The 14,634-nt window shown below is 43.0% G+C and overlaps 3 protein-coding genes across 3 annotated transcripts; 2 read left to right on the top strand and 1 right to left on the bottom strand.

Annotated features, from left to right (window-relative positions):
• Positions 1-247: 247 nt before the first annotated feature.
• Positions 248-1,249, top strand: LOC128736506 (uncharacterized). The gene is made up of 3 exons (XM_053830991.1): positions 248-421; positions 674-984; positions 1,069-1,249. The coding sequence occupies exons 1-3, from the start codon at positions 248-250 to the stop codon at positions 1,247-1,249; spliced, it is 666 nt and encodes a 221-aa protein (XP_053686966.1).
• A 415-nt stretch (positions 1,250-1,664) lies between these two features.
• Positions 1,665-4,155, bottom strand: LOC128733822 (phosphoglucomutase). Its single transcript, XM_053827632.1, has 3 exons — positions 3,763-4,155; positions 2,300-3,688; positions 1,665-2,235 (listed from the first exon to the last, which is right to left on the bottom strand). The coding sequence occupies exons 1-3, from the start codon at positions 3,838-3,840 to the stop codon at positions 2,017-2,019; spliced, it is 1,686 nt and encodes a 561-aa protein (XP_053683607.1). The 5' UTR covers positions 3,841-4,155; the 3' UTR covers positions 1,665-2,016.
• A 2,040-nt stretch (positions 4,156-6,195) lies between these two features.
• Positions 6,196-7,319, top strand: LOC128735169 (translocon-associated protein subunit beta). Its single transcript, XM_053829664.1, has 3 exons — positions 6,196-6,327; positions 6,421-6,626; positions 6,681-7,319. Exons 2-3 carry the CDS (start codon positions 6,428-6,430, stop codon positions 7,067-7,069), a joined length of 588 nt encoding a protein of 195 aa, XP_053685639.1. The 5' UTR covers positions 6,196-6,327; positions 6,421-6,427; the 3' UTR covers positions 7,070-7,319.
• The last annotated feature ends 7,315 nt before the right edge of the window (positions 7,320-14,634 follow it).

Below are 14,634 nucleotides of genomic sequence, written 5' to 3'. Positions count from 1 at the left end.
CCTTTGCGACAGATCGTCGCCTAGCTCGATGCCGAGTATTCCGTTCCGTGTTTGCTTGAATATTATTGTTTAGGTAAGTTGCGTTACCAGGACCATCAATCTCAGCCGAGACACCACATTTCGTAAACAGGCGCCTACTCCGGGTCAGACGCTGTCGTGAGCCGCTCCTAACCTGAAGTTCAAGCGCTCACCGGGTTGTGGAATGTAGATCCGTTAAGAGCCGCCCCTAACCTGACGACAGACGGTCATGACTGGCAAGGCTACTCCTCGTGCTGACACTCAGCATTCATGTGAGTGCCTTCTTCCCTGTTCCTGTCCGTATACGACCACAGTTTCCACCTGGGTAGCTTACTCGACCTCCACTAAGGTTGCTCGTATTCCGATTGATGCCATTTCTGCCGAGTATAATAGTAACGCCCAAGTAATCAAAATTGCGGACATTTAAGCGTATTTAAGAAACTTATTGCTAGATAAAGTATTTGCTCAAATTCCAATTTTTCTCAATCAGATCTGAAAATTCTTATTCAAATAAAGCTAAATAGAACAAATCTGGAAGACTTATATCCATAAAACTAGAATGAACTAATTAATGAATTCGACTTGTGGTAATAACTAGATTGCTAGATTGTCAATTGCTGGATTTTCCGTAATACAAAATGTGTATCAATTTCAGAAAAGATCTTACTTAAAAAACCTTGATACGATGGATGCCACACTAGACGCTTTACAGCAACTGCTAACGAAATGCAGAACTGAGTTGCTGACATATCGAAATCAGTTTTTCGCAGAACAGGAAAGTAATGCTTTCTCGAACACTAGTCTTCGCCGCGAAACCGAGTTACTTAAAGTTCAGTTGGAAACCTACAAGAGCAACCTTGCCGAAGAACGAGTAGCCCATCAAGCGTTATTGCTGGAAAATAACCAACTTGTTGGCTTACTGAAGCAGAAGCAGAATCAAGACATGCACGTCGAAGCGTTCAATGGGTAGGGACTAAAATTAATCAGCCACAGCGTTAACCTAATGATAATCAATTTATTTTTTACAACTTCCTCCTTTTGTCGTTACAGCCACATGGAACAAGCCGGTCATAGAGACAACAACAGTAGCAGAGAGAGTTCAGCACCGGCTCAGATAAGTCAGCATGATGGGCATTTGGAACGGCATCCGTCGCATTGTTCACTTTGCAACAAGGTGTTCGTAGATTTTCAATCCCTTGAGACACACATCGATGACTGTCCGGCTTATTAATGGGTAGTTGCGGTTAGTGGGATGTTAAATTGATCGAATAAAGTGTGTATTTTTATAAAATCGTTTTGGTTAATTGGCACTTGAAGGCATGTTATAGCTATCGATTAGGTGAGTGGCATTTTTGCCTAAACGATAGAGTTATCTAAATTGTTGCATTTGTAAAGCATTACAAATCAAACAGTAGTTATTAGTGGTTTGATAAACAAGCTTCAGGCTGAGGCTCGCGATTTGCACCTCCTGCTCAAAGGTTGATGTTATAAACCTAACGGTGTTCTGGGTAGCTCGAACTGACGAATACGGTATTTATTTCAAAACTAGTCACCCCTTTCGTTAAAATTTGGTCAGGCCAGTTACTTTCTTATCAAGAGACTCTGGTCATCGTCGTTCATCATAATAAAATGTTGAATAATAGAACGATTGCACTTTATTTACTTGATCAGCCGGGCAAATAAATACATATACAAAATAACAAAATGCACAAAACGAAAATAAACGGGCTCTCAACACACTACATTAAAATGGTTGCATGAGAAATCATAACAGACGACACGTACCTAGTACTGGATGATCATTTTCCCTGTTAAAACTCAGCTTATTCTGCCTTATCATATTTTTTCTAAACAAAAGTAAGCAAAGGCCACCTAAATGGCAACTATGAGTTCTAACACTTGTTCTAAACTCTAGATTTTTGATAACAATGTGGTAGGTAATATCGAAGGTAGTACTTTTGAGCTGACACACACTGGTTGCTGTTGTCCAACCGTAATTTACGTGATTACTGTCGGAGCATTGCGACCGGTATAGGTTGGCAGTTTGGAAATTTCCAGGGCAATGTCAATTAGCGGTTTCAGCATCTGCGCAGCCTGACCCAAGACATTGTCCTTTTCATAGGAATCGATGTACAGTCGAACAGTAGCGCCGGAGCTTCCGGTTCCGCTAAGACGCATCACAATACGACTGCCGTCGGTGAACACGATACGTAGCCCCTGCGATTCGCAATAAAAACGTTAGATGATAATTTATTAAACCCTTTATGTAACGCAATATTACCTGCTTAGTCGAAACAGATTTGTCGATTGGATCATTGTAACTGAAGTTATCACCCAGTTTGACTGTATACTTCTTGCCACCAGCAGAATAGTCTTTCCCGATGAAACTGGGATCGGTAATAGTTTTCTCCAGCGTGGCCATCATTTCGTTACACGGAGCTAAATCGCACTCTTCGTAGTCGTAACGGGTAAAATAATTCCTTCCATAACGCTTCCAATGTTCGACGCAGATTTCCTCTACGCTTTTTCCGGTATGTTGTAGGACAGACATCCACGCAAGCACCGCCCAGATTCCATCCTTCTCGCGTATGTGATCGGAACCCGTTCCGAAGCTTTCCTCGCCGCACAGACAGAGCCGACCGGCATCCATCAAGTTACCGAAATATTTCCAACCAGTTGGAACTTCAAACAACTCCTTGTTGAGTGCTTTAGCCACCAGATCGACAGCCGAAGCAGTTGGCATACTTCTAGCTAACCCAGTAACTCCATTCTTCTTAAAGTACGGAATGCACTCAAGATAGTGAGCAATGACCGCCAACGAATCGCTTGGAGTTACGAAAAATGCATTCCGGCCAATAATCATGTTGCGATCACCATCTCCATCAAAGGCTGCTCCAATATCATAGTCTCCAGCGCGAACAGTGTCCACTAAATCTTTAGCGTAGGTGAGATTTGGATCGGGATGCAAGCCCCCAAAGTCGGGTAGGGGAGTTGTATGAACAACACCGTCCTTGGAAGCACCCAGGCAGTTGACGAAAATTTCATTAACGTAGCTTCCGGTTACGCCGTTCATCGAGTCAATTCTCATTTTAAGCGGCTGACCATTACGCGATTTACCACTAACAAAATCCTTTAGCTTGTCAAAATCAAAAATCTCCTTCATTAATCGCACGTAATCCGCTACACAATCAATCACTTCTACCACGAAAGGTTTTCCACCGATTTCGTAATTATTGACTCCCGCTTTCGTAACATCGATAGCTAACCCTTCGGCTATCTTGTACTCTACAATTTTTCCGGATAAATCATAAATTTTGTTCGTAAACTGATCTGGTGCTGGGCCACCATTTTCGCAGTTGAACTTAATACCGAAATCATTTTCTGGTCCACCTGGATTGTGCGACGCGGTCAACACAATTCCGCCAAGAGCTTTGTGACGGCGAATCAAACTCGATACGGCCGGGGTCGAAAGGATTCCATTCTGTCCGGCTAGGATACGCGCTACACCGTTAGCGGCGCACATGCGAACAATTAGCTCGCAAGCCTCCCGACAGAAGTATCGGCCGTCTCCGCCCACAACCAGCGTAGATCCAGCTAGTGCTGCACCGTTTGCATCCAAGATACATTGAACAAAGTTTTCCGTGTAATTTTTTTGTGTGAACACTTTGACCTTAATATTTGAAGACAAGCAAAATGAGTTTTCAATAGCTAAGAAATATGGTGTAATCCACAATTCAAAGTCACCTTTTTGCGAAGGCCGCTGGTACCCGGCTTCTGTCCTTCGTAGGGAGTCGTAGCTACCGTGCTAACGGTGATGGCCATTGTTCGCTGTATTTCACTCACCTTACCGTTACTATTCCTATGCAATTTTTTATCGTTGCTATCACTAGCTCTGATAACGAAAAGCCGCCAACTTAGAAAATCACCACTTCTGCAGACGAGCTCCAGCAAATGAATAAGCAGGTTTTGAGCCAGAATGAAAAAGCAGATTTGAATGTCGCATGAAGGTCGCTCAACCTCACAAACAAAAGCATCATTAGCTCGCTAGAGCGAAATGTCACTTCTCGACTGATAACGAAAAGAATAACAATGTTTTCTTGTTTACATATTGCTTATCAATTAGCTAGCATACAATGTTTTACATGAAATTATGTTGCCCATTAATACAATAAAATAAAAAGATACCACTTGAATTCACGGCTTGGTATTTGCAAAGCAAATTACAACCATTATTAACAGATTAATCATTAATACAAATTTAAATATTTACCGATAAGCAAAAAAAAAACAAACGATTCATTAAACAAAAGCATCCGCGTTGCCAGCACTGCTGAGATTTGGCAAAATTCTATTTAGGAGCCGTTTAAATATTACGCAACGCCAAAAACGCCATTTTCAGGAACCCCCCCCCCCCCTTGTAGTATAATTTGTACCAATAAATTGTTTCTTACACGTTTACCCATACCCGTAACGCATAACTTTTTCAGCTGTGTGTATGTTTGATCGCTCTACCGATGATTGCGACACAGTACAGCTTATCGCAATTCAACTCACAATGTCGGGTGATTAGGTTTTATCTGAATTCTGAATAGTTTATTTTACCAATATTATCATCTATATTACCGTTTTTGTTTTTGCTTAGGCCCAATCTAGGTTCGTTCTAGTTCCAATCGAACGGCTGTCAAAACGTTCGTTTTTTTCACTCAGGTTGAACTTAGTTTCGCTCTGAGTTGCACTTTTTAGACGACGGGTTCGCACTGAGTTTTTTCCAAGGGTAAGTCGCTTAAAACATTGAGGCAGGCTCAATTTAGGGAACAGCTGACCTCATTGATTGCAATTGCGGTACCTTCATTTCACAGTTTATAGCACACTGTGGCCATCCTTTTTGACAATTATTTTTTGAAATGTGAGAAATTGGCAGCCCTGCCAATGTTTGTTAATGTCAAAACGATCAAACGGTCAAGCTGAGCGCAGGCGAATTTGACAGGTTTCACATGATGAGCACCTCGGCAGCACAGTAAGGCACAGACTGAACAAAATTTCCATGAAAGAGGTGAACGGAATGTTCTCAGCGACTTACCCTTGGTTTTTTCTCAGTTTGAACCTCGGAATAAGCAATGCACTAACAACCCGAAAACGTTCGTTTATGCTTGCGAAAATGTTTGTTTATTCAGTGGTCGGTTGGAATAAACCCAGGTTAAAAAACAAAAACGCTATATGACGTGTAACATTATCGCTCAAAGTCTTCTAACCTATAAAATTGCGTAATAATTTGTAACAGATATTCCACATACCCCCACGCCCTGCTGCGTTATGTAGGGTATCGTATATAGAAATGTGCGATGGTTAAATATGAGAGGAATAAAAATGATTAATCTCAATTAGTTTTAAGTTGTGCTTACTTGATCATCAGAAATTTAAACAACAAAAAATAAACACAATCATATTTGGTGCCAGAAACATACATACAGAACTTGTTAGCAACTCGTTAGCAACTAAGATTGCTTCAGAACTTCATGTTATGTAGTATCCTAATAGCTTCAAATCATAGAGAACAGGCTCGAAGAAAGTAATAGATTTTTCGTATGTAAATACCAACAAGAAAGTTCACGGAACTGAATTTGAACTGATTCAGGACTACGAAACTAAAAGAGATTTTTAGGGCTGTTCGCACTTACACGAAATCCCGTGGACCAACATTTGAAAGGGGCGGATAAGCCAACTGTCAAATAGAACGAGTGAGAGTTATTTTTTGCTGGAGCAGCATAGGAAAATGAACTCTCACTTGTTCTGTTTGACAGTTGGCTTATCCGCCCCTTTCAAATGTTAGTCGACAATTGTCAAAACTTGCGTGAAAACAAAAGCAAAAATACTTCCTTCTCTTTTTTCTCACACAAAAACCAAACAAATATCAGCAACTTCGTATAGTCGCGAATTGTGAACTTTCGAGTTCGTTTGCTAAGTAAAATTCGAACTTTTGGCTGCTTGATGGGCAGAAGCAATTTTTTGCTTCGATTCTTTGTAATCACGGTTGTTGAAAGACCCTTGGGCTGGCTTTGGGAAGTAACGCCGTAACGCTTCAGTAGAAAACGCACACATTCACACAGTACTTGACAGTTCTTCTGACAGCTTTCGTACACGTATTTTGAAGTGTTTGCGGTGTTGGATTCAGCGTTTTCTTTTGCTCGTTGCTCTTTCCATTTCGAGTTTCCACTGTATTTTAGTCGGTAGACGTGTACGGCTTCGAAGAAATATCAAAAATTTGTGCTTTCTTGAGATTTTATTATACTGCATTTAGCCTAATTAATCGTAAGTAGACATGCTGTAGTAAATTTAACTACTTTATTGAGATAATTTAACTAAATCTCGATCGAATGCTAAATCCACATTTTTTACCACCAGGCACAAAATGACCAGGTTATCGTACGCCGTAGCTCTAATAGGACTATTTGCTTTGAGCCATGTAATAGTGGCGAACGAAGAAAATACTGCTCGCTTGCTGGTTTCGAAACAGATTTTGAATAAATATCTGGTAGAAAATCGAGACATTGTCGTTAAGTACACCTTGTACAATGTAGGATCTGGAGCAGCCGTAAATGTTCAGTTAGGTATGTTTAGTTTCGCTTATTTAAAAATTTGTTACTATTTTTCCCTGTTTACAGTGGATAATGGATTCCATCCGGAAGCATTCGCCGTTATTGGTGGACAGTTGACGGCGACGATAGATCGTATTGCCCCGCAAACTAATGTGACTCACATTGCCGTTGTGCGACCAAAGGCCTACGGTTACTTCAACTTCACTGCCGCGGAAGTCAACTATCAGCCCACAGAGGAAGCAACTAATCTGCAGTTTGCCGTGAGCTCGGAACCGGGTGAGGGTGCCATCGTGGCGGAGGCTCAATTCAACAAACAATTTTCGTCCCATTACTTGGATTGGTTTGCCTTTGCCATTATGACTCTACCGTCCTTGGCCATTCCCTATGCGCTGTGGTACAGCTCGAAAACGAAGTACGAACTGTTGGCCACCAAACCAACGAAGAAAGCAAACTAACCATGGGTGGTTAGTAGCAGCTAGTTTCGGGGCAGATTTTTACTGCTTCGCTCTGTACCTACTATCTGAGGGGAACAGAAGAGTTTTTTCTGTGAAAGACTAATTTATTCATCGTAAGGACGCATTTTTGTTCAGTTTTCATCGTCGATATGAATAGAACATTTTTCACCAGTTGTTTGCTTTTACAAGTGATATTGTTTCGTTTTGACATGTCATTGGTAAATAAAAAGAAGGAGAAACAAAAGCTGAATAGTTTGTTTTTCTTATTTCAGAACATTGATAAATCATGTACTAATAGTTGAATGCTCAGGTGCCCAAAAAGTTGAAGACTCGGTATTCGTCACACTTGTATTAAATTTCTCTCAATCGATAGAAAGGTTCAACCGATCTACTATTAAACTTTCATAAGTAGATTCCTAAACTTAATAGAAACGCGCCTTTTTCATTTATTTTCATCTAGAAACAAAGTCCTGGCGCTACATTCTGTTTGGAATTTGATCATTTGATTTTTTGTTTGTCAGATTTCGCAGTTAACTGTTAGTGCACAGGACAATTTCGGGGCTAGTGCTACCAATAGGATATTGTCTAACAATCGAGATTCGAACATACGACGACTGGCTTGTTAGACAAGTGTCGATCTTCGAAGCCAGCCAGGAGGCTTTTACATTTACTTATGCTTTTGTTAATTCCACTGTGTTACTGGCGACGTCATTCAAACTTTTCTGTTGCTTTGCTGCGATTTGTAGAAATGAACTATATCTTGGCGGGTGAAAATTTCTACTAACGACTAGTAAACACTTACCAACTTATTTGCTTTTTAACCATACGACTACAAGTTAAGTTGAATAGAAAGTGCACTCTGATCTTGGAAATGGTCACGCGGAATTTTGTCTCACGTGTCCCTGGCAATGTGTTCAGGTAGGCGGAACATAAGCTACAACTCGTAAGTCGTAACTCACCATCAGCAGCTATTTCAAAAGCGGCTCGCGTAGTAGCTTTGACTGGATGCAGGGAGTTGGCATTTATTGCCAGTTTAGTACATTTGTCACCATTATCAGTATATATACGTTTGATATGAACGTAAGTTCATTTAACGTGACTGAGTAAAAAGCAAGTCCGCGTTTTAAACCTTATAACATTTCCTAAAAAACGAGGTAAAAAAGAAGTTTTTTTTTTTACGGGAAATTGTAACCAGGTCGTTCATCTTAAATGCACGGATAGATCAAAAATACTCGTAAGTGCAACTAGTACAATGGCTTAAATGTTGTTAAACCGTGTAACAACACGGAGAAAACAATTATTGAGAAGACAAATCAAACATTTAAGGCTATATTTGGCGCACAAAAATAGGTATAGGAAGAGCAGTATCTGCTCACTAAATACATCTAATATACCAGGTTTATCAGTGAAATAGGAACCTTAGGCAGACAATCTACTGTACCTGAAAACTTATCAAATTACAGAAAACAAAAGAAGAAGTCGATTTCTATTATTCAATTTTTATTCTGCCAATTCATTGTGATTCAAGTTGGGTTCTTCACGCTTGGTAAATGTCGATCTACGATCTACGAATCAAATAAGTGATGCTTCAATGACACTTCTTTGTATGATTTTCCGCTCTTCTTGATTTGAATATTATTGATCGGCAAAACGTGAAGGGAAAAATAGAAAATTAGATAAAAAAAAGGTCATTGAAACAACGCTTACTAGTTTCACAGTTCGCTGCTTAATTGTGAAACTAGGAGACCGCAGGTTGAGTCCGTTTATGTTGGGCGCCAATTATAACCGAATTCGTAAAAAACTTCCACGATTCACCGATATTGCGTAATCCTTGAACCACAAAAGACTTAGTGAAACGCAATCTCTGCTGCTTTTATAGAAGCGTGCGACACGTGAAGTACAACGAGAAATTAAGTCGGGCCTGAGCCTCATATACCAATAGATTATGTTAAACGAACTGAACAGTACATGCGAGTGTGTTAGTGTGTGTGTGTGCGTGTGGTGCGTGTGTGTGCGTGTGGTACGTGTGTGAGCGTGTGGTGCGTTTGAATGCGTGTGTGTGTGTATTTTTTTTACGTGAGGAAATGCTCAATGACAGGCACACTAATGATATATTACTACATCACGTGGCACAGTGTGGGACTCTAACCCACTAAATACCTCACGGGCGTCTGACCTTAACCCCCCGGAACTACCGTTAAGTATTACTTCGGGGGGAAGCTGTGTCTGTACACCCCGATCCGGAGATGACCGTCATAACGTCCACTCCTTCACATTCACCCTCGCAGGGTTCTGCCATTCTTGTTGCTACTACATTCTCCTTCACCGTCCACTTTTCTTGCACCTATCAAGACGTGTACCGATTCAAAGATGGCGACCGTCATGACTTCCATCTCCTCACGGCCACCCTCGCAGGGTTTCTTGTTAGGCTAAGCACTGCTCCGTCGAGTTCGCCACTGCACTTCCACTTCGCCTGTCGAGACGCGAACCGATCCAGGGATAGCGACCAACATAACAACCATCCTCTCACGGCCGCCCTCGTTAGTGTTTCTGTCAAGCTTGGTTTGCTCCGTCGCGCTCGTCGCTCCACCGATACGTCTGTCGAGACAACGCTAATCGGGATTGGTAGTTCGCTGGTCATTTCTCCACTGTCGTTGCGGTTGCAACATAATCTGTACTACACCTGTCGAGACGTGAACCGATCCGGAGGTGGCGACAGTCATAACGTCCACTCCTTCACAGGCACCCTCGCAGCGTTCTGCCATCCTTGACGCTACTTTACGCTCTTTCACCGTCCACTTTCCTTCCACCTGTCGAGAAGTGTACCGATCCAGAGATGGCGACCGTCATGACTTCCATCTCCTCACGACCACACTCGCAGGGTTTCTTGTTGGGCTCAGCACTGCTCCGTCGAGTTCGCCACCACACTACCACTTCATCTATCAAGACGCGAACCGATCCAGGGATAGCGACCAACATAACATCTATCCTCTCACGGCCGCCCTCGTAGTGTTTCTGTCCAAGCCTGGTTTGCTCCGTCGCGCTCGTCACTCCACCGATGCGTCTGTCAAGATTGTCTGCTAATCGGGATTTCGCTAGTTCGCTGGTCGTTTCTCCACTGTCGTTGCAGTTGCAACATAATCTGTGCTACAACGCCGGTGACGGCATTTCACACGCTCTCCTCCCGACACATTTCGTCTACTATGTTCTCCACCGTCAGGGGAGGCATCTCCCTTCGTATCGCGGCAAATCGAGGACATTCAAAAACCACATGCTGTGGTGTTTCTACCGTCTTTCTGCATTCCGGGCTGAATGGAGTCGCAGTGTGCCCGAACCGGTGCAGGTATTGCCTGAAGCAACCGTGACCCGAGAGAAACTGCATCAAGTGGAACCCGACCTCTCCATGTTTCCTGTTCAACCAGGTTGACAGAACCGGTATGAGTCGGTGCGTCCATCTACCATTCTCGGCCCTATCCCACTTTTGCTGCCTCTTGCTCAGCGACTCTTCTCTCGCCAGCTTCCGGGCTCCTCTGATGTTTCTTCGTCCGTAGCAGTCGTTTTCTTCCACGAGCATGATGCTGATGGGGATCATTCCAGCGATAACACATACTGCCTCCGACAATATTGTTCTATATGCACTGGCAACTCTTACAGCCATGAGTCGGAAGGTACTATTCACCTTCACGCGATTCCGCTTCGATCGTAGTACTGCGATCCAGGCTGGACTTCCATACTGCAGTGTCGATGATGGCACACTAGCCAGCTGTCTTCGCTTACTACTACTCGGCCCGTAACAATTCGGCATGATTCTGGCTATCGCATTGATAGCCTTCGCCGCCTTCTCGCAAGCGTAGTCGACGTGTGTGTGTGTATGTGTGTATGTGGGTGTGTGTGTGCGTGTGTGTGTGTGTGTGTGTGTGTGTGTGTGTGCGTGCGTGTGTGTATGTGTGTATGTGGGTGTGTGTGCGCGCGCGCGCGCGCGTGTGTGTGTGTGTGTGTGTGTGTGTGTGTGTGTGTGTGTGTGTGTGTGTGTGTGTGTGTGTGTGTGTGTGTGTGTGTGTGAGACTACTACGGTGTGAGACTCTAACCTCACGCGTTGCCGAGAACCTCCGCGGAACCACCGGCGGGGAGGTATTGCTTCGGAAAGAGGCTGTGTCATCGCCCTGCGCCGTACACCTGTCGAGACGTGTACCGATTCGGAGATGGCGACCCGGACCCGGTTATTTCTTCACAGCCACCCTCGCAGGTTTTTTTACACAGACTTAGTGTTCCTTCGTATCATTCACAACCTAATTTCGTTTAACTTCTGTTAAGACGATCCAGAGATGACGACAACATGAGTCACAGGATTTCTTAACACGCCGGCTGCTTCGCTTCTAGTACACCGAGATGTGTACCGATACAGAAATGGCGACCGTCCAGTCTTCTATCACTTGAAGGACACCTTCGTAGGCCTTCTTATCAAGTTCCGTTGAGCACACCGCTCTACATTCTTTTCCAGTCCCATTAATTGGCGTTGCTTGTTCGCTGATCGCCCATCCACTTCCATTGCAGCTGCATCATAATGTGTGCTAAGGCGTAGCTGACCAAGGGTATGTAATCATGCTATCTCTTTCTCATGTAGGAGTGAAGAGAGCATCCTTCAACTAGTTCGCCGGCAATTAGAACTACCATTGAATAAAGCGTTAGCCGTCACTCGGACCGAAACGTCAGAAAAAACGGTTACACTGCAATCATATGCGTTTGACGTTCGTTTCACACCCCTGTAGCTGACAGAATTCCAAATTCTCTCCGTCCGACACATTTCACCCGCTATGTTCTCCACTGTCAGGGGCGGCATCTCGTTTCGCGCCCTAGCAAATCTTGAGCATTCGCTTTCCGGTATTTCTTTTGCTTCACGTTCTGGGCAGAAAGGCGTCGCTACGTACCCGAACCGATGCAGATATTTCCTGAAGCAACCGTCCCCTGATAGTAACTGCGTCAGGATAACGTTGACTTCCCCGTGTTAACAGTTCAGCCAGGCCGATAGGACCGGCATGGGCCTGTGCGTTCATCTACCGTTCAACGCTGCGTCCCATTCCTGTTGCCATTAAGCCAAGGACTCCACTTCCGAACTCCTATAGTTTCCCCCAATGTTGCATACTGCCTCTAATGATACCGTTCTGTATGCACTCACGACTCGCATGGCCATGAGCCGGAATGCTATTCGCAGCATTGTTCCTTGTATCCAATTTTCTATCACTCCTCTACCAATGTCTCACCTGCTACCGACAATACAATATCGTCCGCAAAGCCAACGATTATTGCCCCTTTCTGTAGCTTCAGCGTCAGCACCCCATCGTACATCCCATTTTGGAGCGTTGGACCAAGGATGGAGCCTTGGGGAACTCCACTGACCTCTGCCATTTGGCAGTCTCGTACACCAGAAGTCTGTTCTGGAAGTAACTCTTCAGAATCTTGCACAGGTAGTCAGGGAGCTTCATTCTTTGCAGTGATGGCCTCCCAGCTGGCACCGTTAAAAGCATTTTTGAGGTCTATCGCCACGGCGCAATACCGGTCGTCCCTTCGCTTCTGCTTTCTATCATCTCAGTTACTGTTCGGATAGCATCAACCGTTGCATCTGCGACAGATCGTGTGCGCTTTCCGTAAACTTCGTCAACCTAGTGAGGATGATCCCTTCCAACAGCGTTCCGAATGTATCCCGCAGACAGATTGGTCTCTACGATGCTGGATTTTCCGGAAACTTTTCCGGCTTTGGCAGTAATACTAACCTTTGTATCTTCCACCTCTGTCCGAGAAGTGACTTTACTCTAGATAATAGTTCTGTAGCACCGTCTGGTCGGGAACGCTTGGATTACAGCTTTTAGGGCTTCGTTAGGCATTCCGTCTGGGCCTCTCGGCGTTGTCCTCTTCGTCTAAACACGGTCTACATGGTCACACCGTTGGATCGTGTCTCGGGAAAGGCTCTCTACGTTGGTCTTCATCTTTTCGGGGATCGGCTGATAAGCTATAAGTTTCTAAGGTTATAAGGTCATTTCAAAAAACTGAAAAAGGCGAGCGTCACGAAAAAATGAAAGATTTGAAGCGCTACTAACTTGGTGGTTTCCAGATCAATTTTCAATATTTTTGCGTCGATCGATCGGAAAATCTTCTAGTCGTCAACTTCAATAAAGAAACCTATTGATTTCAAAGTACGCGCTTTCGAAAAATTGAATATAATTGAATATAAAGCATTGTCCAACTAGAAATCCTCGTTTAGTGATTGGTTGAAAATGTGCCATTATAGTTTTAACGTGTTTTTTGGAAAAAAGTGATAAAACCCCTCCGTCCCAACAGGTCGAAAATTCTTTGTGACGATTGAACCTAGACCAATTTTTTTTATCTGTGCTTGGGAAGTAAGCCAGACCAAACGACAAAGCCTGCTCGTCCCTACAAGATTTCTTAGTACCGCGATTACATATATACCAATTTGATGTCTTTGCTTGAGAAGTACGCCGGAGAGAGTGAGAAAGTCTCCTTGTCCCAGCAAAATTGCTTACGATTACCGCGATTCAACCTAGACCAATCTGATATCTGTGTTAGGGAAATGTGCCAGAAAAAATGACAAAAGTTCCTTGTCCCAACAGATCGCGAATACTTTACGGCCAGATGATTAAATTTAGGCGAATTTGATATCTGTGCTGGAAAAGTGCGCTACAGCTGTAGTGTTCGGTTATAATATGATTCTATATGTTTGCACGTTTGCCATTAAATGAAATTTTCATTGGAAGAGTAGTGAAAAGAAAATGAATCGTTTGTTTGAGAAACCCCACATGTGTTTTTGACACAGTTGTAGGAAAACAACAAAAACTGATTTTCTCGAAATATTTTCAACCCCAACTAAAAGGGGTTTGTGGAACCAAACTTTTTCCAGAAATTGAGAGCAGATGTGGGAATCCCCGAGGATTCAAATACTCATGAAAATTGAATCATGTCAAATAGCGCTTATTGTGGGGTTTCTCAAACAAACGATTCAAATGTTCTACTGATAAAAAGGAATCGAATTGGTAAAATATCTTCAACGTGGGGGAAAGGTTGGTAATCTTTGATTTCCGTAAGGTAAGAGGACAGCATTAGTTCTGTTCTTGATTTTCTTAATTTTTTTTCCAAATGCACATTTTCACCAAGACAACTATGATGTTTTCTTGTGATTTAGGTTCTTTGTGTTAACTTTTTTAACCAGTAGCGCAAATGTTGTTCGTTAATTAACACGTAGATCTGCATTTTTTCTGAAAGTACGCAATGCGCTGAAAGCTTCGCAGATCTCTATTTCAAGAAATCAATTAAATTGCGTGGCGGCTATAGCTGGATTTAAAACTTGGCGACAAATATATCAAAACAGAGCTGGCATTAAACCTATCCAATATAGGTAATTATTGGAATATATCTTTATTCGAAATTTATAGAAAGCTCCGTAGTATCAATATCCTACGTCCAATACGTAAACCTACGCCAAGCCTGCGTTCGTGTCCTGTGACACAGATGCTTCTACATTTTTTAATCTAGTACAGTTTGAGCTTAACACT

The sequence above is a fragment of the Sabethes cyaneus genome, chromosome 2, assembly GCF_943734655.1.
Source record: "Sabethes cyaneus chromosome 2, idSabCyanKW18_F2, whole genome shotgun sequence".
Classification (NCBI taxonomy): Eukaryota; Metazoa; Arthropoda; class Insecta; order Diptera; family Culicidae; genus Sabethes; species Sabethes cyaneus.
Note: the sequence above shows the minus strand (reverse complement) of the source record. Positions and strands in the feature narration are given on the sequence as shown.

Bases quoted from the DNA above. Each gene is read 5' to 3' on its own strand.
- LOC128736506 (XM_053830991.1), top strand. From the start codon at position 248: ATGACTGGCAAGGCTACTCCTCGTGCTGACACTCAGCATTCATGTGAG. The intron at 422-673 runs GTAATCAAAATT...TATCAATTTCAG, and splicing joins AGTATAATAGTAACGCCCAA to AAAAGATCTTACTTAAAAAA. The intron at 985-1,068 runs GTAGGGACTAAA...TTGTCGTTACAG, and splicing joins CACGTCGAAGCGTTCAATGG to CCACATGGAACAAGCCGGTC.
- LOC128735169 (XM_053829664.1), top strand. From the start codon at position 6,428: ATGACCAGGTTATCGTACGCCGTAGCTCTAATAGGACTATTTGCTTTG. The intron at 6,627-6,680 runs GTATGTTTAGTT...CCCTGTTTACAG, and splicing joins AGCCGTAAATGTTCAGTTAG to TGGATAATGGATTCCATCCG.
- LOC128733822 (XM_053827632.1), bottom strand. From the start codon at position 3,840: ATGGCCATCACCGTTAGCACGGTAGCTACGACTCCCTACGAAGGACAG. The intron at 3,689-3,762 runs GTGACTTTGAAT...TCAAATATTAAG, and splicing joins CCAGCGGCCTTCGCAAAAAG to GTCAAAGTGTTCACACAAAA. The intron at 2,236-2,299 runs GTAATATTGCGT...TGCGAATCGCAG, and splicing joins AATCTGTTTCGACTAAGCAG to GGGCTACGTATCGTGTTCAC.